The sequence below is a fragment of the Chiloscyllium punctatum genome, chromosome 10 (assembly GCF_047496795.1).
Source record: "Chiloscyllium punctatum isolate Juve2018m chromosome 10, sChiPun1.3, whole genome shotgun sequence".
NCBI lineage: Eukaryota > Metazoa > Chordata > Chondrichthyes > Orectolobiformes > Hemiscylliidae > Chiloscyllium > Chiloscyllium punctatum.
The window spans coordinates 6,257,810-6,284,952 of record NC_092748.1 but is presented as its reverse complement, the minus strand read 5'-3'; the positions used below and the strand labels follow the sequence as shown (position 1 = coordinate 6,284,952).

The 27,143-nt window shown below is 39.3% G+C and overlaps 1 protein-coding gene across 11 annotated transcripts in view; it reads right to left on the bottom strand.

Moving 5' to 3' along the window:
- hdac4 (histone deacetylase 4) overlaps positions 1–27,143 on the bottom strand; it is a 497,199-nt gene that overhangs the window by 150,252 nt on the left and 319,804 nt on the right. For 10 of the 11 annotated variants that reach the window (XM_072578375.1, XM_072578377.1, XM_072578374.1 and 7 more), the window contains one exon: positions 4,384–4,515. The exons of the other annotated variant lie outside the window; for it this stretch is intronic. In XM_072578375.1, coding sequence (XP_072434476.1) covers positions 4,384–4,515 — 132 coding nt within the window. The remainder of the gene's footprint in view (positions 1–4,383; positions 4,516–27,143) is intronic. 11 annotated transcript variants of the gene reach the window in all.

Sequence of the window (27,143 nt, the reverse complement as noted above, 5' to 3'; positions counted from 1 at the left end):
GTAGTATTGTAGCAAGGTTAACCAGCTCAAAATATCAGGTCCCTGATTAGACCATAATATTAGCTCCAATCAGGGAGACCTGGCTGACAAAAGTGTGAATGTCAGGGTTACTGAACCCCTGAATGCCTGACTCTGAGGCAATGCTATTATCAAAGGCCACGTTTTTGTGAATAAAGGGTGATTTGTGATGGGATGTCAGCCTCTGAAAAGTTATTTCAATAACTCTTCCGGCAAGGTGTACTCTCCTAGCTGGAAATGTTCCTTACTTTACAAGATGCAAGTTAGCTACTTTGCAATCATATATTAGAATAGTCAAAATGGTGTTGCAGACATGAAATATATAGTCATATCCATGGTCCTCTGAACTGTACAGAAGACTATGTGAAATCCGATTACGATCTCAATATCCTTTTTGTATAAATCAAATGTACAGAGGGTGTCCTAGAAATCACTTGTCAATATGAATCACATTTGTGAAGTACTCTTTGAATTCATACAGATAAGCAAAATAGTATTGTCTAAAATAGTAGCAATTCAAAATTATTTGATGCCAATTAGTAGGGTCAATTTGTTCACACCTTATGGTACTTTGTAGGCAATCAACTGTCCTCACATCAGCACTTAATGTTCCACTTATGCTCTCGAAGTTAACTTGGTGGTTATTTGGAACAGTTATTAAGGAGCATATAAAGCGAGTGCATCCATTCTCACCTAGAGTGCATTGTTCCAAGTAAGAGATTTCAAATAACCTTCAGTCAATATCAACAAAAAGAGCTAAACAGATTTACAGGTTCTTTCTTGAGCATGAACACAGCTCTGCTCTTAGCTTTAAGAAGTATGAAACTCACATGAGGTGGTCCAAGTACTTATTTTTTGCACTTAAATGTACTTCCATTTCTTGAAACCTAGATGGCACTACACCTCCTTCTGTACTTTTGCAGAAAATGAGTGAAACAAAATCACCTTACTGATAAGATTGCTGATAACTGAATGCATTTACACCTTTTTATTGACATATAAATTTATAAGCAACAGTTTTATAAATGTAACTATCAAACAAATAGGGTTAGTTATTATTAGTGGTACAATGGATATGTAGTCAGAGGCTCAGGTTATAGTTGATTATATGACATTAAAATAAAACAAAGAACTGTGAATGCTGGAAATCTGAAAAAAAAAACAAATCGCTGGAGAAACTCAGCAGGTCTGGCAGCATCTGTAGAGAGAAAACAGTTCACAGTTTGAGTCTAGTGACACTGCTAATGATGGGTTATTTTAACAGATGCCACAGATAGGAAAACTTCCACTGCTAAGAACCCACCTCGAACTGCATGAGCAACATTTCATTTCTGAATTGTCAGGAAGCTTATATGCATTAGATGTGGACATTTTTGGGAACCTAAATAATATGGCAAGGTTCACTGTATGAAACACACCCAGCATTGACAAAGATCACCTAAGGATCACAGAGCTGGACCACCATGTCTGTGCCAGTTCTGCAAATGAGCATCTGAACGCCATTCTCCTGTCTTCTCTGCCTCACCCTGAACATTGTTTTGTTTCAAATAATCATCATATCCATTTTGAATACCTTGAACTTTTCTCTACGACACTCTTTGACAATGCATTCCAGAGCCTAATCACTCATGAGGATAAATTTTCACACATCACGTTGGTTCTTTAATTATTTTAAACCTGTGTTCTCTTGTACTCATCCTTTCATGAGTGAGAACAATTTCTCCCCATTTATTCTGTCTAGATTTATTATGACTTTGAATACCTCTGTCAGATCTGTTCTCAATCTTCAGTTCACAAGGAAAACAATTCCAACCCTCTAACAACCAATGTTCACATGAAATTCCTCATCCCCGAAATAATTTTCATAATCCTACTTCACACTTTCTCCTATGCTTTCAGACCCTTCCAAAAATGTGGCATCTGAATGTCTTACAATAGTCCAGCTGAAGCTAAACTAGCATCATATACAAGTTCAACATAACCTCTTTGCTATCATACTTCGTGCCCCAATTAATAAAGCCTAGAATCTGTACACTTTACTAAATGCTCCCTCAGCCTTTCCTGCCACTTTTTTAATGATTTATGCTTCTTCAGTTCCTTCACCTACTTTAGTATTGCACCTTTATTTTCTACTGTTTTTCCATGTTCTTCCTGCTAAAACGTAATACGCCACACTTCTCCGAATGGTCCAGAATTATTATTTACAGATGTTTCCTCACCATTGAAGTCTAACTGACTGATTTGTAGTTGCTTAGATTATTCTTTATACGCTTTTTGGAATAAAGGTAATGTCTGCAATTCTCATTCCCTGATAGCACCCCAAAAATAATTGCCAATACCTCCACAACGTTCACTCTCCCTTCCCTCAACATCCTTAGATGCTTGGCGAAAGTGAGGACTGCAGATACTCGAGATCAGAGTCAAGATTAGAGTGGTGCTGGAAAGGCACAGCAGGTCAGGCATCATCTGAGGAGCAGGAAAATCGATGTTTCGGGTAGGAGCCCTTCCTGATGAAGGGCTCCTGTCCGAAACAACGATTTTCCTGCTCCTTGGATGCTTCCTCTCTTGCTGTGCTTTTCCAGCACCACTCTAATCCTAAAATACTTGTCAACTGCAAGTAAAAAGTGGCCTATCCATTCAAACCTCTTCATCAATTTCAAACTTTTAAAATGGTTTAATTTTTCCTCTTTCACCATGGTCTAGGGTGACATCAAAGACTCAGGGAATACTCTGGTTCCATTGAGAATGGATTCCTAATGAAAACAATTATTTTATTACAAATCGGAAGAAACAAAAACTGTTAAGTTAGAATATGGAATGTATTTGAACAGTAAAGCACAGGCACCATCAGGAAACCAGTGCCCATTGCCATTTATTTCGACTTTATAACACGTCACTGAGTCTATGACAATTTTGGCCTCAGAAGATGGTCTTAACTAGCAGAAGCGTGCCTGAATGAATCAATAAAGAAGTGATTCATTACCAGGACATTTCTTTCAAGTTCTGACTCAGATTTTTGATATCATAGAGACACTCTAGGGCAACTCAAAATTGCACTGGGGACGCCATGGTGGCTCAGTGGTTAGCACTGCTGCCTCACAGCACCAGGGACCCAGGTTTGACTCCAGCTTCAGTTGACTGTCTGTGTGGAGTTTGCACATTTCCCCTGTGTCTGTGTGGGTTTCCTCTGGGTGCTCCGCTTTCCTCCCATAGTCCAAAGATGTGCAGGTTAGGTGAATTAGCCAATAAATTGCCCACAGTGTTCAGGGATGTATAAGTTAGATGCATTAGTCAGGGGAAATGTAGAGTGATAGGGTTGGGGAATTGGTTTGGGTGTGGTACTCTTTTGGTGTGGACTTGTTGGGCAAAATGGCCTGTTCCTACACTGTAGGGATTCTATGAGTAGTTTAATGAAGGCAATGTCAGTGAAACGTCAATTAATCTAAATTTAATTAAAACATTGTACAGTGATGTCAGATAGGGTTACAGTTTGATTTAAAAATTTATGTTGAATGAAGAAAGGCAAAACTGAATTTTTATTACAAACATATTGAAATAAATGAAATAATGATTTCAGTTAAATAATTTACTTTTTTGTTAAAATACAAGATTTTTAACATCACCTTTTGTACTTTCTCAGTGGACAGTATAATTACTATCCTGATGAACATGTGAAAATGGAGTAAGGCCACAGATGTGGGGGAACAGACTGGTGACTTTCACTTTCTAAATTTATATAAAAAAGCATACTCTAGGCAAGGAGTCAACAATTATCATGAAATAGTATGGAAAGAAAGAGACACCAAGCTTTGTCTATTTTAATAGAATATTTTCATGGATTAGGTTTAGAATACAACATGATATCTTGCCTGCTAGTTTAAAGATTCTCAGTCAGCACCTTTCAAATTTACGACCACTACCATCTAGAAGGACAAAAGCAGTAAATACATGGGAATACCACCACCTGCTAATTTCCCTCCAAGCCACTCATTATCCTGACTTAGAAATACATCAATGTTCCTTCAGTGTTGCTAGGTCAAAATTCTGGAATTCCCTCTGTAATGGTATTGCAGGCCTACCAATAGCACATGGACTGCAATGGTATTGCAAAAGGAGCTTTGAATATTTTAAAGGCAAAAGTAGATTGATTCTTGACAGGTGAAGGTTATCCATGATAAATGTGAATGTGGAGTAATCAGATCTGTCATGATCTGTCTGAATGGTACAGCAGTTTTGAACCTCTCTCAGAAACAGTTACAATGGCTCATATCAGCACAGCAAAAAATATCTATCAGGAATTGGCATCTCTGTGTAAGCAAGAGGACATTAAAGAATGCCGTTCACTTACAGCCACTATTGTCCTACCTGGAACATCCATGGGTCTCTTTTTAAGTGTGGTTATGGCGCTGCCATCTTTTCTTCGAAGTAAAGGGCTACTTCTTCTCTCTGCCACTTTCTGTTTTAATCTGGAGCGTACCTTTAAGTTTGGCTCAGATGCTGTTAGATCAAACACCAGAAATTACATTTTGTGACAACAATACTGACCCTTTTGGTACAAAAGTACAGTTCACTGCGCAGCAGGTTGCTCCATTTCAAAGACTCAAGCAGTGTAAAAGATAATTCTGTCTGGCATGTTCAATTTTTAATCAGGATATAAGAAGTAGCTCATTCTCAAATGTTTTTCCTCCTCTTCCCACAGTGTGGATTCTTTGTCACAGTATTATTCTATCAATCTGCTGCCCCATCTTGTATGAACTGTTAACTATCCGATAAAACACTCCCACGTGCTGGCAATCGTCACACAGCATTGCACCTGAATATAACCTTGCCTGATATCTGTACATGTTGACTTTCTGCTAAACTAGGGTACTTAGGGTACATTTCCTCTATTCCTTATCAATGGATAAAACTGGGCAAGTCATTAAAGGGCTGCAACCATAGTATTAATAAGTACTCAGTGTTCAGAGGATTAATGTAATAAGTTATAACGCTACAAGTAACTAGCTATGCAAAATTTTCTTAGAATAGAAAATGCTGAAAATACTCCAAGTCTGGCAGAATCTGTGAAGAAAGAAACAGGGTTAATGTTTTAGGTAGTGACCCAGTACTTTCTCCTTATATTTCACATTTTGGGCACTGACAGTACTTTTTTTGCCTATGGAAAATTTTTGTCTCTAAGGCAAGCAGTCCATTAATAACAAATATATTCAATGACACATTACTATGATGCACTTTCAGCAGCTAGGAATGACTCATTGATCACAATATGTGAAATCTGTGTGTGTAACCAGCTAACAAAATGCATGTTACAACTTATGCTAAAGTTCTTGCGCATGGAGATAGGGGGAATTAAGAGCACAAAGAGGATCAACAAATGCATCACTTTTAAAATGCAAACCTGACTACCACATTTCATACCTTGCAGCAAGGTTGAATGCTTCCTACAAAAAACAGTGTTATGCTGTCTCATAACAAAGGTGTAATGTATCATCTCAGAGCTTTTCTTAAAAACAAATTTTCCCCATTTTTTAAAAAAGATAAAAATCTTCATGAAATGTTCAGAAGGGCTTCTCATGAAAGGAGTTACAATGAGCCACGCTGTGTTCTGAATTTTTAGGCCTCTTCATTAAGTGTATTTCATGCTTAAAAGCACTTTTAGACATTTTCAATAAGCCTTGGGTTACACTTTAATTTCTTTGCAATTCTATATTCGGATCACCCACATTTTACAGTCTATTTGCAAATTCAGAAAGGAATTAGAATTATGTTTTGGTTCTTTAAAGCGTAGGTGATTCGGTTAATTATTAGATACTAAATTTATTGAGAAGATCCACTTATTATTAATGCTAATTCACACAAGAACCTTTTGTTTAATTTCAGTTTTAATTTTTCATCCTCAAGCTTTGAACTAAAATTTGTTGTAAATGTAATTGTTTAACTTGTTTCTTCTATTTAATTTTGAGCTTGTAAATTAACTGTGTTTTAAATGTAAAGCATGAAGCATGAAGATTTTCCAAAGTGTACCTACATGAAATTTGCAATTACAAGTATAGTTGAGTTTTTAGAATTTTCTTGGCTATCATCTACAGTAATTTCCAGCTCCATCTCAATTTGCCATGATCTCTCTCCCAGTTGGTTTTAACCTCACACTACCGCCAGAGAAAAGGATGAAATCAGTAAATAGGAAACAGTATGGAACAGTCACCAAAATAATGGGTTACCTCTTAACAGTAGTTAATAGGAGGATGTTTCTGCTTATCCAGTACTGAATGCTGCATTAGCAGTCTGATAATTTAGCAACAGAGAATGAGGCAAGAGTAGTGAGGCAGATCAGAGCATAACCAGCACACTGATAACTACTTGTGTGCTTTTGGATGACGTTACCCAAGATAGCATGTAAAAGAGATGGCCCTTGGGAGCACAAGAGGTGGCATCACGTTGACAAAGATTGGGGGAGACCAGTCAGACGTTTATTGGAATAGACAAGTCCAGAGGTAGCAAAGACGTGATCAAAATAGTCAACAAAGAGTTGTCACAGGTGTCAAATGATGATATGCAAGTAGAAATAGATAGCCTTAGTGACTGCATGAAATGCAATCAATAGTTCACCTTTTGGGCAAATATCCTTCCCTAAACCTCTACACCTCACCTTCCTCACCTTCCTTCATACAAGTTACTTTTTGACCAAACCTTTGGTCATCTTACATAACATTTCCTTCTGTGATTTGGCATTTTATTTCTTTATTCTCTTGTGAAGAGTCTTGGAATGTTTTATGGAGTTGAAAGTGCTTTATAAGCTGTTGGAATTAGTATAGTTCAAAAGAATCCACATGCCCCATCTTTTCAGAATTTTGTCAATATAATTGTTTATCTAGTCAGTGATAATTATCTAACTTCCGACAAGGTGACAACAAGTCTACAATTGACACTGACAACCCTCAGGGAATAAAAAACAGAGGTGTGTATTCCTTGTTATAATCAGTAAGCTCTCCAAGTTCAGCCTAACAGGATCAGGGTGCAGGTGTTAGGTAACCTGTGACACTCAGTGCCAAGGTTGTCAAGGTCTTCAGCAAGTTGTCACAGGGCACCAGGCACTCTCAGACTAATTAGCAATGCTTTCAAAAAAGGGGTTTGTGAGGATAGAATAAGCTGGAATAAAGGTTCAGTAAATTTTCCAATATATTGCTTTATACAGAAATAGGACTTGTTTAGTAATGCAGAGAATCACATACCCAAGTTAAGGTCTTTAAAAATAAGACAGGGACAAAATATAGTCACTTTACAATGAACCCAGATGCTGGAAATACCACTTAGCTCCAGGAGTGGTAGTAGTATTGGCAATGTTGCACTACCCATAGTTGCTTGCTTCTGTTCAACACTTTTCCACAACAACAGTGAATTGTGATTTAGTTACACTATGGGCACAAACTGTAGCTTGCCCTTCACTGCCATACATGCTCCAGCATGCTAGTCTTATAAGAAAAAAGTTTTATATCACCAAGGTTCTACACTTAGTCATGTATAAAATTATGTTGCTCCGAGAATACCATAGGGGTTGTGAAAATGACAGTGACTGAACAATTAAAGGAATAATTGATATAACATTAGTCTATCTATATCACTTTCTTAAACTATTTTTCCAAATCCAATACCGGGTAAGGTTTTAGAAATGTATTTATGCAGTCCCCCCATCTACACTGTGTATGAAATTTGATGTTTAAAGAAAGTAAATTATATTTTCCTTTGGCATTTTTCTAACAAGGAAAGAATGTGTTTGCCCACCTGTTTGCATCACTTCCCACTGAGGTAGTCAGATTCATTGCTTTCAAGATGAGCAATTCTTTGACATTTAAAAATCGTGTCATCAAATTAAGATGCATTTTTGATTTTACACATCATACTTAATTTACATAATTTAGATTTACCTCTAAAATTGTACTTACCCCACCCCCAGAGGTCAAACAACAAAAACACTCTTTTTAATGTTCAGTAAGTACCTTAATAACTTCCTTTGTAAAGTAGGAATGAAAATGACTCTCTCTCATTTCAAACTCCAATTCTAAATTAGAATCTAAACCCAGAATTCCTTGTTCACCATTGTTCACTCAGTATTTCAAAAGTATAGCTGTTTACCTAAAATAGGGACAGTAACATTTTTGCTCACTGTTGCACTAATTGTCTGAGATGATTGGTGATGTTCTAGGTGTAATGCCAACATTGTCACACCATAACTTGCTCAGCAGAAAAATACTTTATAGACAATTGATCAATGGAATGTGATTTTTTTAAAAAACAATTCATTCATGGGATATGGGTGTCTCTAACTAAGTCAGCATTTATTGCCCATCCCTAATTGCCCAGAGTCGAGCATATTGCTGTGGGTCTGCAGTCACATGTACTGCAGCCCAGGTAAGGATGACAGTTTCCTTCCCTAACGAACATTAGTGAATCAGATGGGTTTTTCTGACAATTGACAATGGATTCGTGGTCATCATTAGACTTTTAATTCCAGATGTTTATTCCACTCAAATTCCAACATTTGCCATGGCAGGATTTGAACCTGGGTCCTTAGGACATTATCTGGGTCTACAGATTAACAGTCCAGTGATAATATTACTAGTGTCAATAACACTTGCTTTATCTTCATCAGAGTGGCATTTGTGAAATGTGTTGACATCATTCTGAACTTGAAACACCAAAGAGGATACTTTATTTTGTACTGTCGAACTTTGTTGCTCATGCAACAAAGTGTCAGATTAATTCATCAAATTCCTGTGTTCATGTGTTATCCTGCATTTATTACATAGCAAATATTAGGAAACTGTGAATGAATAGTTATATTTAAGTAGTATCAGTCTGCCTGACTTTGATATCAAAGGAATCTTCATCAATTTCAAATGATAATATCTCAAAAGCTCATCATCAAAGAAAATTATGCAAATTCAAAACAGGAAAAACACAGCTGAAAAGCAAACTAGTTCCCTTTGGAAATCTTTTTAAGGAACTTGTGACTCTGTTCTCAATATTTAGAAATAATTGAACTTTTAACATAAAATCATCTGTGCCACTCTGAATTTTCAGATAAATGTACTTGAAATGAAGTCAGAATAAAAGAATTCTCTTCAACCAAAAATCTGTAATGTCATGGCTCAGCATATCTTCCATGCTACTATTACCACCATGCCAGAAGATCAACCCTCATCAATGATGCCATGGCGTGGAGATCCTTGTGTTGGACTGGGGTGAACAGAGTCAAAAGTCTCATGACACCAGATTACAATCCAATAGGTTTATTTGAAATCACAAGCTTTTAGAGCACTGCTCCTTCGTCAGGTGAAGTCAGGAGTGATCAATAATTAAACAACCAGCAGGAGGTGGAGATATCACAAAATTCCCAACCTCAATAATGGTGGAGTCCAGTACATCAGGATAAAAGGTAAAGCTGAAGCACTTGCATTCATTTTCAGCCATAAGTGCTGAGTAGATAACCCACAGACACATGCATGACTCCAGAGATACTGAAGTGCTGTTATGATCTCAGTTGATGTTACTATAGGCAGGTCTGATCCCACAAGGAAATCTGGGCTGAGAGACCACATTTTTGTAAAATTTAATGCATAGTTTTTCATTTCCAAAAGGCGTTCAATAAATTGTCACAATTACTGCACAAGATAGGAATTCAGTGTCTTGGGCATAATTCCTGGATTGAGGATTATTTAATACACAGATACAATAAATTGAGATTAACGGGTCTCTTTTAAGTTGGACAGACATAACGAGTGGAGTGCTAGGAGAAGCAGACTTACATCTTCAATTAACTGTCTGTATTCAGGATTTGGAGGAGGGAACAGTATAAAGTATCCAGAAATAGGTGGAAGGGCATGTTGTGAATGGGACACAAGAAGTCTGTAAAGTGTATAGGTAGGTTGAGTGAATGGTCAAAAATCTCACAAATAGGAGTTTAATGTAGGAAAGTGTGAGGTAGGAAGAATCAAAGGTTGAGTATTATTTAAAGAGAGAGACACCACTGGAAAATGCAGCACAGAGGAATCTGGGTGTTTTTGTGCATGAAGCACAAAACATGGTCATGCAGGTTCAGCAAGTAATTAAGAAGGCAAAGGGGATTTTGGCGTTGATTGCGCCGGATTTGGAGTTTAAAAATAGGGTATTCTTGTTACAAGTGCATGGAGTATTGGTGAGGTTGCACTTAGAGAACTGTGTCCAGTTTGGTCCCTGTATTTAAAAAAGGATTTATTGGCACTAGAGGCAGATCAAAAGAGATTCACTAGATGATTCCAAAGATGAAGGGGTTGACTTATCAAGAACAGCTAAACAGGTTATGCATTTGTACAGAGTCGAAAAGAGTGAGGGGTGAATCGTACAAGATTCTGAAGGAGCTTTACAGGGTCGATATTGAGAAGATGTTTCCACAATTGGAGGTACCTCAAACTAGGTAACATACTGTACTTACAAAATAAAGGGATACTCATTTCAAACGGAGATGAAAGGAATTTCTTCTCTTACAGGGAAGTATGTGTCTAGGATTCTCACCCTGGAGTGTGTGGAGGCTAGATTACTAGAAGTATTTAAAGAGGCAACAGGTAGATACATGTACTATTGAGGAGTTGAGGTCTGGGACAGATCAACCAACATCTTATAGAATGGCTTGGCAGGCGAGAGGGACTGAATGGTTTACTCCTGGTCCTACCTCTTAGATTTCAGTGAAACACGAGCACACAGTCTGCAAATTTGGTTTTAACAATAAAGCAGATATATAATATAGAAAAAACAAGCTAGATGTAACAGTTTTAAAGATTTCAAAACGTGGCAAAACCAAATTTCATTTACTCCCAGGCATCATCATTGTAGTGACTCAAAAGATCAGAGAAATTTCTTCCCTATAAAATCGGTCAGCTTCTTTTCAGTTCCATCCCATGAGACTTCGAGCCTTTTCCCTCGACTATTCATACGACTGACAGCTTAGACTTCTTCAAACTTTGAACAACCAAACATTCCCTAGACTGGATGTTTCACAACCTACATTCTTTCACTAGAGTAATTTGTTTCCTTAACTGTTCTGAAAAATCTCCTTTTCTAGGAGAGATTATACTTGCTTCTGACCCAGTCAGGTCTCCTTGAAACTGCCCAAAAGCTTAGGAACTAAATCTAAAAGTTGCTCATCCCAGATTTGACCACAGCTAAAAGCTTTTTTCTTCCTTCTGTTGAATACCTGCAGATTATAAAAAAATTTTTACTAACGCTTCAGGATACATTTACTGTTTTAAAATCACAGGTCTTAAAAAGTTTGATTTTTAAACTTTTCAGGAAAAATGGCCAACATCCATATCCCACTGGTTTATATATAATATGGCATAGGTGTACATCAAACTGTCCATATGCAGAAAGACCGGGACAATACGCAGATGGAGACTGATCAATGGCAAGCAGCATGAGCACAATATAAGTACCAAACAGGAAATAATTTGTCATGATGTTCAAGGACATTACCATTGCTATCAAATCTGGGGCGTTACCATGGATGAAAAGTGAACTGAACTAGCCACTTAAATAGTGCAACCAAAAGAGCAGGCCAGAGTCTAGGAATTCTGTAGTGAGTAATTCCCCTCTGACTCCCCAAAGCCTGTCCACCATTTACAAAGCACAAGTCAGGAGTGTAATGGAATACCCTCAATTTTCCTGGTTGTTTGCAACTCTAACAATACTCAAGATGCTCCAAATCATCCAGGACAAAACTGCCTGTTTGACTGGTACCACATCCATCTCCTTCAACATCCACTCCCTCCACTATGGATGCACAGTAGCAGCAACTGCAATATGCCAGTGTCTTTCAAACCCATAACCACTACCACTGAGAAGATTTGGGCAGATCCATGGGAACAGCACCAGCTGCAAGTACCACTCAAGTCACACACCATCCTGACTTGGAACTATATCACTGTTCCTTCACTGTAACCGATTCAAAATTCAGGATCTCCCTTCCAAATAGCACTGTATGTATCTCTAATCTCCAAGGAGTACAACAGTTCAAGAATATAGCTCCCCAGCACCTTCTCGAGGGCTTTAGATGAGATGGGCAATAAATGTTATCCATGTTGACAATGCGTATATTCTAAAAAAGAATCACATTTGAGAAACAATCTGAAGTTTGGTTCATAGGAACAAGGGTGGCCATTCAGGCCATCAAGACTGCTCCGTCATTTAATACTATCATGGCTGATCAAATACTTCAGTGTCTTTTATCCACATTATCCCTTTACACCAGTGATCAAAATTTTATCCACCTCTACTATAAACATATTTCGATAACCAAGTTTCCACAGCCTGTTGGGGTAGCGAATTCCAAAGATTCACCATCCCCTAAATAAAATAATTTACCCTTATCTCCAACCCAAGTGCCATTGACCTTATTTTACAAATTGTACCCCTGGTTCTAGATTCCTCAATCAGGAGAAACAGCTTACTTGCGTCTGCCTATTCCTTTATTTTGTAATTTCTAAGTTTCAATGAAATCATCTCTTGTTCTTTGACACTCCAGAGAATATGGGCCCATTTTGCCCAATCTCTCCCTTTGGATAGTCTTACCAATCTTGGAATAAACCTGGTGAACCTTTGTCACATTCTCTTTCTGGAAATAATATCTTTCCTGAGATAAGGAGACTAAAAATGCATGCAGTACATCAGGTGTGCTCGAATCAAATTCCCATACAACTGAAGCAAAGATTTCATTACTCCTGTACTCAAATTTTCATGCGATAAAGACTAACATTCCATTAACCTTTTTAATAAACTTGTTACACTTGCACATTAACCTTCAGTGACTTATTGACGAGGACTGCCAGGTCTCTTTGCACAACTACACTTTTCAACCTCTTGCCTTTTAAGAAATACTCCGCAAATCTGTTCTTTGGACCAAATTGGATAATCTCACATTTTCCACGTTATAGTCTATCTGCCATGTTCTAACCCAATTATTAAGCTTTTCCAAGTCATTCAGAAATATTTTAAATCTTCCTCAAAGCACACGTTGCTGCTTAGCTTTGTATAAACTTCAACATTAAGCAATTAAATCTCAGAATGCTTAAAAGTGTATGTAAATACTATTTGATTAAAATTTCATTGGCTTGAATTGCTAACTGTTTTTCTTTCCAGAGAGACTGCTATGTCTGCTCAGTTTTCAAAATCTTCTGTTTTTATTTCAGATTTTCAACATATCCAATAAACCCAGTTCTGATTCAAAAGTAATCACTTCTGCAGAATAGTGTGATTAAAAAAATGCATCTATGTAATTATTAATCCTATACATCATAATCTAAACAATTTAAGAACAGTTGTTGTCCCTTGGCTTGAAGATAAAATTGTGTGCACATTCCCTCAAGTGTTGGCCCAGAGAAGCTCTTGTTCACCACAGCAAATTACTTGTCGATTACAAGGCCCATTGGGTCAGTATGCATTCAGTTTTAATGACAAGTTGTAAGAATATTCCGTTTGACTGTGCGTGGGCGCTGGACAATGAATGCGCAGACAGAACGGGAGTGATTGGTCTGCTGTTTGACAGGAAATGTATGTGGGCAGATGTCAAAGATCACCTCTTCAACTCAAGAGACAGAACATTTAATGCTAAGCTCAACAAAGCAGCTACACAAATTACAGGCTTCTTCGTATCAACCCACTCATGCAGTTTCAGCTTCCTTTGAATTACAGTACTCTCAATGGTAGAAGCTTTGTTGTTCTTAAATAGTGGTGACCTATGCAAAAAGCCTTTAATTTATCTACTCACAACTGGGATTCTTTTGTTCATTTTCATCTGAATTTAATTGGTATTACCTCCTTGAAATACTGTACTTCCCTAAAAATGAGCATTAAACACAATTTAACAGCTCTCATCATGCAAACTGAATCATAACCTACAAATTGAAGGAAAATATGGCACCATGACTATGCTGCAACATTTAACACAAAAGTATATTGCTCCTTTCACTCATAAAAATGCCAGTTTTAAACTAGCCATTCATTCAAGTTTCAAGAACTGTATAGCAAGTAGCTTTAATAGCATGATAAAAGGATTGGCCCAAAGGTATTTCTTTTTAAAAAAATAACTTTTACTATCAACAAACAAAATTGCAATATGCGATCTTCAATATCAATTCATTTCCTGAATAAGTTAATATTTGGAGTAGATTATATACCTGAATATTATGAACAAGTGTTTCGACTGTAAAGAATTATACTGACCAGGATTATTAGTCAACTCAGCGTTGATAATACAACCAAAATTAAGTCAGCGGATCTTTATGATTTTACTCCTTTTAACTAACTCAAATAAAAGCAGAGACTAACAAATCAAATTTTCCTACTTAATAGAATCATAGCACAAAAGAGACCATTCAGCCAATTATGCCTGCAGTGATTCTCCAAATAAGCAAATCACCTACTGCCATTTTCTTGCTTCCTCCAATAACCCTGCGCATTCTCTCTTTTCAGATACCAGTCTAACTCCTTTTGGAATACTTCAATTGAATCTACTTCCACTACATGCTCAGGCAGTGCATTCCTGACCTTAACCACTCATTGCTTGCCATTTTTGCTTTGTTACCAATTATCGAGTCATACAGCACAACAGATCTTTCGGTTGAACCAATCCATGACGAACATAATCGCAAGCTAAACTAGTCCCACCTGGATGCTTCTGGCCCATATCCCTCCAAACCCTTCCTATTCACGTATCTATCCAAATATCTTTCGAATGTTGCAATTGTACCCACATCCATTGCTTTCTCAGGAAGTTCATTTCACAAACTTGATTGAATTTTTTGAAGAAGTAATGAAGAGGATTGATGAGGGCAGAGCAGTGGACATGATTTATATGGACTTCAGTAAGGCATTCGATAAGGTTTCCCATGGAAGACAAGTTAGCAAGGTTAGATCTCATGGAATAAAAGGAGAACTTGCTCAAAAGTAGTACACAAAGGTGGTAGTGGAGGGTTCTTTTTCAGACTGGAGGCCTGTGACAAGTGGAGTGCCACAAGGATTCGTGCTGGGTTCACTACTTTTCGTCATTTATATAAATGATTTGGATGTGGGCATAACAGGAATGGTTACTAAGTCTGCAGATGACATCAAAATTGGAGGTGTAGTGGACAGTGAAGGAGGTTACCTCAGATTACAACAGGATCTTGATCAGATGGGCCAATGGGCTGTGAAGTGGCAGATGGAGTTTAATTTAGATAAATGCGAGCTGCTGCATTTTGGGAAAGCCAATCTTAGCAGGACTTATACACTTAATGGTAAGGTTGCTGAACAAAGAGACCTTGGAGTGCAGGTTCACAGCTCGCTCCTTGAAAATGGAGTTGCAGGTAGATCGGATAGTGAAGGCGGTGTTTGATATGCTTTCCTTTATTGGTCAGAGTATTGAGTACAGGAGTTGGGAGGTCATGTTGCAGCTGTACAGGACATTGGTTAGGCCACTTTTGGAATACTGCATGCAATTTTGGTTTCCTTCCTATCGGAAAGATGTTGTGAAACATGAAAGGATTCAGAAAAGATTTACAAGGATGTTGCCAGGGTTGGAGGATTTGAGCTATAGAGAGAGATTGAATAGGCTGGGACTGTTTTCCCCGGAGCATCAGAGGCTGAGGGGTGACCTTATAGAGGTTTATAAAATGAGGGGCATGGATAGGATAAATAAACAAAGTCTCTTCCCTGGGGTGGGGGGGTCGAGAACTAGAGGGCATAGGTTTAGAGGGAGAGGGAAAGGATATGAAAGAGATCTCAGGGGCAACATTTTCATACAGACGGTGGTACGTGTATGGAATGTGCTGCCAGAGGAAATGGTGGAGGCTGGTACAATTGCAACATTTAAAAGGCATCTGGATGATATATGAATAGGAAGGGTTTGGAGGGATATGGGCTGGGTGCTGGCAGGTGGGACTAGATTGGGTTGGGATATAGGCATGGATAAGTTGGACTGAAGGGTCTGTTTCCATGCTGTATATCTCTATGACTCTGTGACTTTGACATGTGAACAAACTTCGGTGCAAAATATTTGTCTCATGTCATTTTTAAATCTCCCTCACATTAAAAATATGCCCCCTTGTCTTGAAATCCCCCAGCCTAGGGAAAAGACAACTACAATTAATTCTATCTTTGCTTCTCATTATTTTATAAATGTCTATCAGATTTATGTTAAATCTGCACCCTCCTGCCCTTAGTCCTTGCAAGAAGAGGAAGCTTTCTCCTGATCTACAATGTCTAGAGCCCTCATGATTGTTAATAGCCCCATCAAATTTCTTCTCAGCCTTCTTTTCTCCAAAGACTGCTCTAGACTAGACCAATAAGTGAAAGTTGTGGAGAACAGAAAGAAAATCATTTGACCCTTGGAGAGGTTTGACTTCATTAGTGACAGGCGACACTGATTGTGAAAAAACAAGTTGTGCATGACCAATCTAACAAGTTTTTGATAAAGTAACAGAAGTTTAATGAGAGAAATGCAGTCAATGTTGACTAAATGAATTTTTAAAAAAGTGATAAAGTATCAGATAAAAGGTATCGGATAAAATAAAAGTGGCTAAAAAGAAGCTGCTATGATAAATGGTTTTATTTTCCATATTAGGAGATAGTAGAGATTGGTGCTCCCAAAGTTCAGTACGTGGACTATTTTTTAAAATATATTATGGAATTACTTCAATATATGAAGTAAAAATGTTAAAATTTTCTGATGATACCAAACATGAAATAGTAGCAAACAGTGAGTATGATATGAATTGTTTACAAAAGGACACCATTAGGATAGCAGAACGGGCAGACAAGTGGAAGACATATTTTAATGCAAGAAAGGATAAGCGATGCATTTTGCCAGAAGGAATAAGCATAGGCAATATAAAATTAATTGCACAGTTCTAAATAATGCATGGGATACAGTCCTGATGCTGATTCTGCACAGATCTTTGTTAATAGCAGCATTTAATGAGGAAGTAGCTTAATAAATAGAGGCATTGAGTACAAAAGCACAGTAGTTGTGCTCTGTCTTTGCATAGCTCTGGTTGGGCGATGTCAAGAGCAGTGTGTCCAGTTCTGGTCACTACACTTTAGGAAGAATGTGATGCTCCTTGAAAGAAGATTTACCAAACTGATTCCAGAAATGGGATATGCAGCTACAAGATTAGTTTGGAGAAAGAGAGATTGACCTCCTTATTACAGTAAAGGAGATTTGGTACTTGTTGCCCATGAGGGTACTGAAAATAGAGACAATCAATGATTTCAAAAGGAAACCAGACAGCTACCTGAAGGGAAAAGACTTGCAGGATTATGGGCTATAGCGAGAGGACGGGGTCAACTAGCTTGCTTCACAGAAAGTTAACAAAGACTAATTGGGCTGAATGGCTTCCTTTCATAGCTTTTATGATTTAATGATTTCATGTTATATTCAGCTTAGACTGTGATAAGAATTTGCTACATGATGTTTTTAGAATTTGCTCATCTGGAAACCTATGCAAATCTTTTTAGGATTTGCATTAAAACTTATCATTCTTAGCACTTATTTTTCACAAATATTTAAAGAACCTGAGCTATTCATCCGAGATTCCTTAATTATGTACAGGAAATTCATGCAAAGAATTTATCTGATTCCAATAAAGATTCACATTGTCAAAATATTTTCAAAAAATTCATAATGAATCATTACATTTCAACAGTATGGAATACCAAATTCAATGACCATCACTACAGTGCTACCCATTCCCATTTCCCTCTGTGATCCCACTTCAAAACTTAAATTGTGTCAGTCCGTTAGTGAGAGGGATTGCAGATCAAAGCAGTCCGAGCAAGAGGAAGAAAACATCTTGATGTGTTATGGTACAACTAATTTCTTCAAACAGTAAAGAAATGTGAGGAGAAAGGTAGACAGCATTATTAAATTCAAGAGGGAACTGCATTTTTAATGGGGTAGTCATTGAAGCTGGCAAGAATATGTCATATTTTAAAAATACATTACGTCCAGCCAGATGGACCACACTACAGCTCAAGGCTTATTTGTTTCAAGTTTTAGAAAAATATATTAAAAAGCAATGAAATGATAATAGAAGCAGATGACATGTTACACTTTAATGTTCAGTTTAACTAAGGCAGGTTTTACATGGTCAAAACCAGAATTAAATTGATTATGTCTATATTGAGGCAAAACTGATAACAAAATCTTGTTTGAACTGCAGTACTGTAAAATCTGAAAACTAGAACTGTAGAGTGCCTGCCCACAAATTAGTGTTAAAACAGGGTTCTGAGATAGCCAAGGGAGCTGTTACATACCGAGATTTGTCTAAATAGGCATTCAAAGAGAAAAAAATGAAAACAGTGACTCAGTAAACATGTGAATGATGTCTTTAGCTTGAATTTGATCATATCTTACAATGGCTGACATTTTGCAGTAAAAAGCATTGAAAGATATTGGTACATAGTCCTGGAAAAGCTCAGTAGTCTTTTTACTGCTTAGTGGCGGTGTTTGGACAAGTACAATGTAGACATTTGTGTTGTCACTGCAGTTAAAGATGTTCCTGCATGTTTGTGCATAGGTGGCTTCAGACAGGTTAGAAGGAAGGCATTTATCAGACTTTTGCAGAGTCATTGGTCTCTTCAGAAATGTTTTGGAAGGAAATGGTTAGGAGCCACTTCTCCAATCACAGGGTACTTTTCTTCTGCATTTGCTGGTATGACCTTATCAGTGACAAAGAGAAGAACCAGCCTATAATTGGAACAGTGAAGTGGAGTAGCAAAGGGTTCTGGTGGTTGCAAAGAGAATCAATATGTAAACAGGTATAAATGTTAGGTGTGAAATGAGAAAATAGGTCTGCTTTGCTGAAAGCATCATTATCAATCCCCTTGATTTTTAGTCTGGGCACCTAACCATTTGTTTCACTTGCTCCTTTTCCCCCTTTGTCAATAGCATAAAATAGCATCATCTTCCATCTGCTTACAGTTTTGAAGAAGCGCCATATTGGAATCAAAACATTTCTCTCTCCACAGATTCTGCCAAACCTGCTGAGTTTCTCTCTTTTATTTTATATTACTGTACATTTGTTACTGGGATACATTTACAAATATTTTTGGTGAAAAGCAACTCCCATAAAGTGTTATTATCCGTTATTTTAACAAACCGTTGTAATGGAAAGTTGACTTGAAAATAAGCCTCAGTGTGCATAATGCAAAGCCAAAGTAATTGTATTTGAAAAATCTGAATTGTATTCAAGTAAATGGCGTAATGGAAACAGCAAAAGCAACTGATATCATAACAGCACCCATAATTAGGCCATGTCTGCTACAGGTCAAATAGCTTCACAGGGTAACACAGAAGGAAGATGACTAAACATGAAAGACCAAAACATTTAGAATGAAGAACTGTATTATGAAAGGCTATGAAAAAATGCAAAATGACAGAAATAAATGCAACCAGCATAAATAGGTCTCAATGAAAACTGGAACAGATGAGTTTGCTATACTGATAATTTCTCACCCAATTTTCATCATTCAAGTATGAAGACAAGAAATGAAATATTACTAGATCAATGAAGTATGATCTTTGTAAGGTGATTGAATTTTTTTTTAAAAAGGCATTCATTTGATATGGGTGTTGCTGCCTTGGCCAACATTTATTACCATTCCTGGATGCTTGAGAAAGTGGTGGTTAGTAGATAGTTTCTATAGTATGAAAACATTATTTTTCTAGTTAAGTTATATAAATGGTGTAGATGGTAAATAGATTGGCTCAACGTTCTTACTCATTTGAGTCCTGGCAATAGAATCCACCACAAACTAATCAGACATTAATTTCACAAAGAAGCAAAGGAACAAAATCAGTTTGGCAAAGCTCAGTCTTGTTCCTTATGATGAGTGTTTGCCCACTGTAGAATACTATCCTTTATAAGAATCTTTGGTGTGGATATATTGCGAATGAAGGCTGCCCATTAAGTCACTAGCAAGGTTATCATTTATTAGCCACCTCAAATTGTCGTTGAGCAAGAGGTGCCTTGAATCACTGCAGTCCTGTTAAGTAGGAAGTTCCAAAATTTTGATCGTGTGGTGATAAATGAAAACCCCATATATTTCCAAGTCAGGATGATGTGTGTCTTAGAGGAGAACTGCAGCTAGTGATTTTTGCATGTGTCTGCTGATCTTCCAAGTGGTCTTCTAAAGTTCTTAGATTTTCCAAAACACCTTGTATGAAATGCACCTTGTATGTGGTACACAGTAGATAGGTGAATTTTTAAATTGATGAATGGGTGCCAATTGAGCAGTGTGTTTTGTCTTGGATGTGGTCAAGCTTCTCAAGGATTGCTAGAGCGGCACCCACCAAATCAAGTGGAAAATATGTCATCTTACACCAAACTGCTGTCCTGCAGATGGTCAACAGGACTTAGAGAGTCACCTGAAGAGTCACAAACAACTGAATATGCAGCTTCTGACCTGATCTTCCGCAACTGATTCAGTTAAGTCTCTAGTCAATAACAGCCTCCCTTTACATTGATAATGGGAGGTTCAGCAATGGAATGTCATTCAATGTTAATGGTGTGGGCAAGACTCTAATGGAGATGGTCATTGTGCGCCTTTAGCATTACGAGCCATTTACCAGTCAAAGTCAGGATGCTATCCCAGTCTTGATGTACTTGGGCATAGACTGCTTCATTATCTCAGGAATTTTGAATGGAACACTGTGCAAACATTAGCACTTCTAACCTTGTGATGGAGGGAAGCTTATTGATATAGCAGGTGAAGATGTTTAGGATGAGGATGCTATCCTGAAAAAGAGGCTCTGGTGGCATAATGGTAGTGTCCCTAGCTCTGAGCCAGAAGGCCTAGGTTCAAGTCCCACATTTTCCAGAGGTGTGTAATAATATTTCTGAACAGATTGATTAGAGAATACTGGGAGTAATTGTCCTTTAGCTGAGATGATTGGCCTCTCACAATCACAACCACCTTCCCCTACAATCAGTAGGTTCTAATAGAGGACAGCTTTCCTCAGAGACACAATTTTTGTGAATCACCCCAAAGCTATGCTTGATTAATTCTTGTCTTAGTGTCAAAGGTAGGCTTCTCATGTAAGCTTTGTACTTCAGCACCTTTATTCATATTTGGACCAAGGCTGCAAGGACATCTGGAATGAAGAGACACTGGTAGAGCCCTAAGTTGAGTAACAGTGAACAGGATATATGAGAGTGCAGGTATCACTCGAAAGCACTATCAGCAACAAATTCCATAACTTTGCTGATATTTAGAGTTAGTTGATAAAATGATAATTGCTCATATTCGATGTTTTGTGGAGAGAGGGGATACCTGGGCAATATTCTACACTGCCTTGTAGATACCAGTTCTGTAATTGAGATAATGATTTATTTATACTGTGATTCAGACAAACAAAAACGTGTTCCTTTTTCTTATATATCAGAGATCTTGAAAATAAATTACTCTAATTTTAAAATCACATTCATGGTTTTGAAATTGCTGCATAAGATGATAAAGGACTTGTGCCAAAAGAGAAAATGCTGGAAAATCTCAGCAGGTCTGGCAGCATCTGTAAGAAGAGAAAAGAACTGACGTTTCGAGTCTAACTGACCCTTTGTCAAAGCCAAAAAAAAGGGGAAAAATAGGGAGGTATTTATACTAGGCTGAGAGAAGGTGAGGTAAAAACAATGACTGCAGATGCTGGAAATCAGATTCTGGATTAGTGGTGCTGGAAGAGCACAGCAGTTCAGGCAGCATCCAAGTAGCTTCGAAATCGACGTTTCGGGCAAAAGCCCTTCATCAGGAATAAAGGCAGTGAGCCTGAAGCGTGGAGAGATAAGCTAGAGGAGGGTGGGGGTGGGGAGAAAGTAGCATAGAGTACAAAGTTACCTGGACCATCTCTGACACCTCCCTCCCCTTCCTGGACCTCTCCATCTCCATTAATGACGACCGACTTGACACTGACATTTCTTACAAACCCACCGACTCCCACAGCTACCTGGATTACACCTCTTCCCACCCTACCTCTTGCAAAAATGCCATCCCGTATTCCCAATTCCTCCGCCGGATCTGCTCCCAGGAGGACCAGTTCCACCACAGAACACACCAGATGGCCTCCTTCTTTAGAGACCGCAATTTCCCTTCCCACGTGGTTAAAGATGCCCTCCAACGCACCTCGTCTACATCCCGAACCTCCGCCCTCAGACCCCACCCCTCCAACCGTAACAAGGACAGAACGCCCCGGTGCTCACCTTCCACCCTACCAACCTTCGCATAAACCACATCATCCGACATTTCCGCCACCTCCAAACAGACCCCACTACCAAGGATATATTGCCCTCCCCACCCCTTTCCGCCTTCCGCAAAGACCGTTCCTCCGCGACTACCTGGTCAGGTCCACGCCCCCAAACAACCCACCCTCCAATCCTGGCACTTTCCCCTGCCACTGCAGGAACTGTAAAACCTGCGCCCACACCTCCTCCCTCACCTCTATCCAAGGCCCTAAAGGAGCCTTCTACATCCAAAGTTTTACCTGCATATCCACTAATATCATTTATTGTATCTGTTGCTCCCGATGCAGTTTCCTCTACATTGGGGAGACTGGGCGCCTCCTAGCAGAGCGCTTTAGGGAACATCTCCGGGACACCCGCACCAATCAACCAAACCGCCCCGTGGCCCAACATTTCAACTCCCCCTCCCACTCTGCCGAGGACATGGAGGTCCTGGGCCTCCTTCACCGCCGCTCCCTCACCACCAGACGCCTGGAGGAAGAACGCCTCATCTTCTGCCTCGGAATACTTCAATACCAGGGCATCAATGTGGACTTCAACAGTTTCCTCATTTCCCCTTCCCCCCCACCTCACCCTAGTTCTAAACTTCCAGCTGAGAGAAGGTGAGTCATGGCTCCAGAAGCAAAGGTAGCAATAAAGAGGTGATAATGACAGTGCATAGAGAGATAGGGAGATTAGGAGCTGTGAATGACCAAGGCTGAAGCCAGTGCTACTGACAAAATATGTGAGGGATGGGGGGGGGGAGAGAGAAGTGATGGGTGAAGCAGAGGCAAAATGGAAAACAGGGGAGAAGGGCAGCAAAGGGGGAAGAGGAGAGAAAAAAGGTGACGAACAGAGTGGAGAGCGAGAGAAAGAGAGACAATCAAGAAATAAGAGGTACAGAAGTGAAAAAAAATATAAAAAAAGATAAGTAAAGTAAATGAAATAAAATTATCTGAAGTTGTTGAATTCAGTGTTGAGACCGTCAGGCTGTAACGTGCCTAGTTGGAAGATGAGATGCTGTCCCTCCAGTTTGCGTTGAGCTTCACTGGAACATTGCAGCAGGCCAAGGACAGACATGTGGGTATGGGAGCAGGATTGTGCATTGAAGTAGCAAGCCACAGGAAGGTCTGGAACCTGATTGTGTACAGACCGAAGGTGCTCAGCAAAACGATCACCCGGATGGCGTTTTGTCTCTCCGATACAGAGGAGGCCACATTGGGAGCAATGAATGCAATAGACCAAATTGAAAGAGATACAAGTGAAATGCTGCTTATCTGAAATGAGTGTCTGGGGCCATGGATGGTGAGCATGGAAGGAGTAAAGGGGCAGGTGTTGCACCTTCTGCGATTGCATGGGAAGGTGCCGTGTGTGATGGTAGAGGTGTTAGGTGTGATGGAGGAGAGGACTAGGTTGTCCCGGAGGGAATGATCTCTGCGGAATGCAGATAGGGGGAGGGAAGGGAAGATGTGTTTACTGGTGACGTCATGTTGGAGTTGGCGGAAATGGCGGAGGATTAGTCTTTGCATGTGAAGGCTGGTGGGGTGAAAGGTGAGAACAAGAGGGACCCTATCCCTCTGGGAGGGGAGGGAGGGGGTGAGGGTTGTGGCGCGGGAGATGGACCGCATGCTGTCGAAAGCCCTGTCAACAACTGTAGGTGGGAAGCCATGGTTGGAGAAGAAGGAGCACTTATTAAGAGCACCACTTTGGAAAGTGGCCTCATCGGAAAACACGTGGCGGAGGCGAGGAACTGAGAGAAAGGGATAGAGTCCTTACAGGACGTAGGATGAGAAAGCTGTAGTCCAGATAGCTGTGGGAGTCAGTGGGCTTGTAATGAATATTAGTGGATAGACTATTGCCGGAAATAGAGACAGAAAGATCAAGGAAAGGAAGGCAAGTGTCGGAGATGGACCAGGCGAAGGTGATGGAGGGATGGAAACTGGAAGCGAAGTTTATGAATGCTTCCAGGTCAGGACGAGAGCATGAAGCCGCAACGAAATAGTCATCGATGTACCGATAAAGCAGTTGTGGAGGGGACCTGGGTAGGCCTTGAACAAGAAATGTTCCACATACCCCATGAAAAGGCAGGCATAGCTAGGACCCATGCGGGTACCCATTGCTATACCTTTGATTTGGAGAAAATGGGGTGAGTTGATGGAGAAGTTGTTGAGAGAGAGAGAACAAGTTCAGTCAGGTGGAAGAGAGTGGTGGTGGATGGAGATTGTTCGGACCTCTTTTTGAGAAAGAAGCGAAGAGCTTTCAAGCCGTCTTGGTGTGGGATGGAGGTGTAAAGAGATTGCACATCCATGGTGAATAGAAGGTGGTTAGGGCCTGCAAATTGAAAGCTGTCAATGTGTCGCAAAGCATCAGAGGAATCCCGGATGTAGGTGGGGAGGGAGTGAACCAGAGGAGTGAAGGTGGAGTCAAGGTAGGAGGAAATAAGTTCAGTGGGACAGGAGCATGCTGACACAATGGGCCTGCCAGGACAGTCCTTCTTGTGGATTTTGGGGAGTAGGTAGAAACTGGCTTGTTAACAATGCTATCAAGCAGCACTTTTCAGTAATAAATTGCTCAGTGATGCTCAGTTCCATCAGGATAATTCAGCTCTTCACCTCAAGACAGTTTCAGTTCAATTATGAACAAAATTGTTGAACTCCAGAGGTGGGTGACAGCAACTGCCATAAGATGGAGAAGCAGAAATAGACCCCTCAGCCACTGAGTCTGCTGCACCAATGAAATCATGGCTGATCTACAAATCCTCAACTCCACTTTACAGGCTTTTCCACATAACTCTGATTTTCTTACTGATGAAAGTCTTGGAGACACTTAATGAGCCAGTCTCAACAGTCCTCTGCAGTAAAAGATTCCACAGATTCATTGTTCTCTGAGAGAAGTAATTCCTCCTCATCTCTGTTTTTAAATGTGTGACCCTTATTCTGAGATCATGCCCTCTAGTCTCAGACTCTCCCACATGTAAATTCACTCAACATGATTTCCCCTTCATGAAGCCATGAACATGATGGTTGAACATATTTTGTATTTCTAAGTATTATATACTTTGTAGCAGGCTCGAACATTTTTCTAATAACAGACATTAAGCTAATTGGTCTATAATAACCTGAGTTTTTTTGTCTCCTTTCCTTTTCAAATAAACATTGACAAGTTTTCCAATCCCCTGGTCTCAACATTTGATAAACTATTGCATTAAGGAACCCTAGCACAACTGGAGTTAATGGGAATCGGGGGCAACTTTCCTCTGGTTGGAGTCGTACTAAGCACAAAGGTGTACGTTCTTGGTTGGTGGTGGTCATTCATTTAAGTCTTAGGACATCTCTGCAGGAGTTCCTCAAGTTAGTGCCCCAGGCCAAAATCTTCAGCTGCCTCATCAATTACCTTCCTCCCATCATGGTGATGGCAGTGGCAAGGTGGTAATGTCACTGGACTAGAAATCCAGAACCCAAGGCTGATACTCTGGTAACATGGCTTTAAACTTTACCATGGCAGATACTGAAATTTGAAGACAACCTTTGATTGTTGTAAAAACTTATCTGGTTCCCATGTCCTTTAGGCATAGCCCATTCTTTGTAACTGCAGACTCTCAACGTGATTGACTCTTAATGGCCCTCTGAACAAATAGAGATGGGCAATAGATTCTGCCCTCGGTAACAATGGCCACAGTGCAAGAATAAATGAAAAAAATTGTCATAAGTAGGGATATTCATTGGTGATTGCATCATACGCCGCACCATTTACAACTTCTTAGATACAGAAGTAGTTTGGATCCTTACAGTGTAACAGCTGAAAAATAATCCAGGCTTGGGGAAGTAATGTTTGTGCCACACAACTGTCAGCCTATGACCATCTTCAACAAAGGAGAATCTAATCATTGTCCCTTTGACATTCATGGTATTACCATTGCTGAATCTCCCATAATTAACATGCTATGGCTCATTAGCACCTCTTAGTTTTCATTAAGGGGTCACAATAATTTTCAACATTCACAACATGGTCATGGTGCAATCTGCTGGGGAAGCACTGACCTATAAGACCAAAAACAGATGTGTGGGAGCACCACACTTATAAATTCCTCTCCAAGTGACAACCCACCCTGACTTGGAACAACATTGCCACTCCTTCATTGTCGCTGGATGAAAATCCTAGAACTTCCTTCCTAACAGCATTTTGGGTCAAGTCACTCAGCCTGGACTGCTGTGGTTCACACAGTCAGCTCACCAATACCTTTTCAAGTACAATTAGGAATGGGCAATAAATGCTGGCCTAGCCTTCGAAACACATATCCCATGAATGAATAGAAATTTGTTTTACAATACTGGCAAAATTCATTACCAGAATATGGATCTCACATGCAGGCATCCATTGCCTAGTTGCACTGACAAGGTGATAATATAACTCAATGGCTTGCCATATCATTTTTGGGTATAGGTAAGAATCATTACTATGCTACTGCACTTAACTATTCTAAAGTACAAATACATCTTATTGCAAAATGATCATGCATTGTACTTATCCTAAAGAGTGAAGGAAGTGCACTATATTAAAGACACACTTCCAAGTTGTAGAATTTCGCATGCAACTGAATATTGTAATCATTAGTAATAATCCCTACTTCTGACCTCATGACAAAGGCACAGTCATTAATGAAACAAAGGATACAAGAGGTCCTTTTTTTCTTATTCTAAAAAGAGTCAAGCTGAACCAACATAAGCAATAAAAATGATTCAAAAATAAGCAACAGGCAGATGGCCACAGTTTCATCTCCTCTAACCAACTGAATCTCTGAAAATGCTAATTTTCTCTTAACATTTTAATGAAGTGCTTGCTCATGTT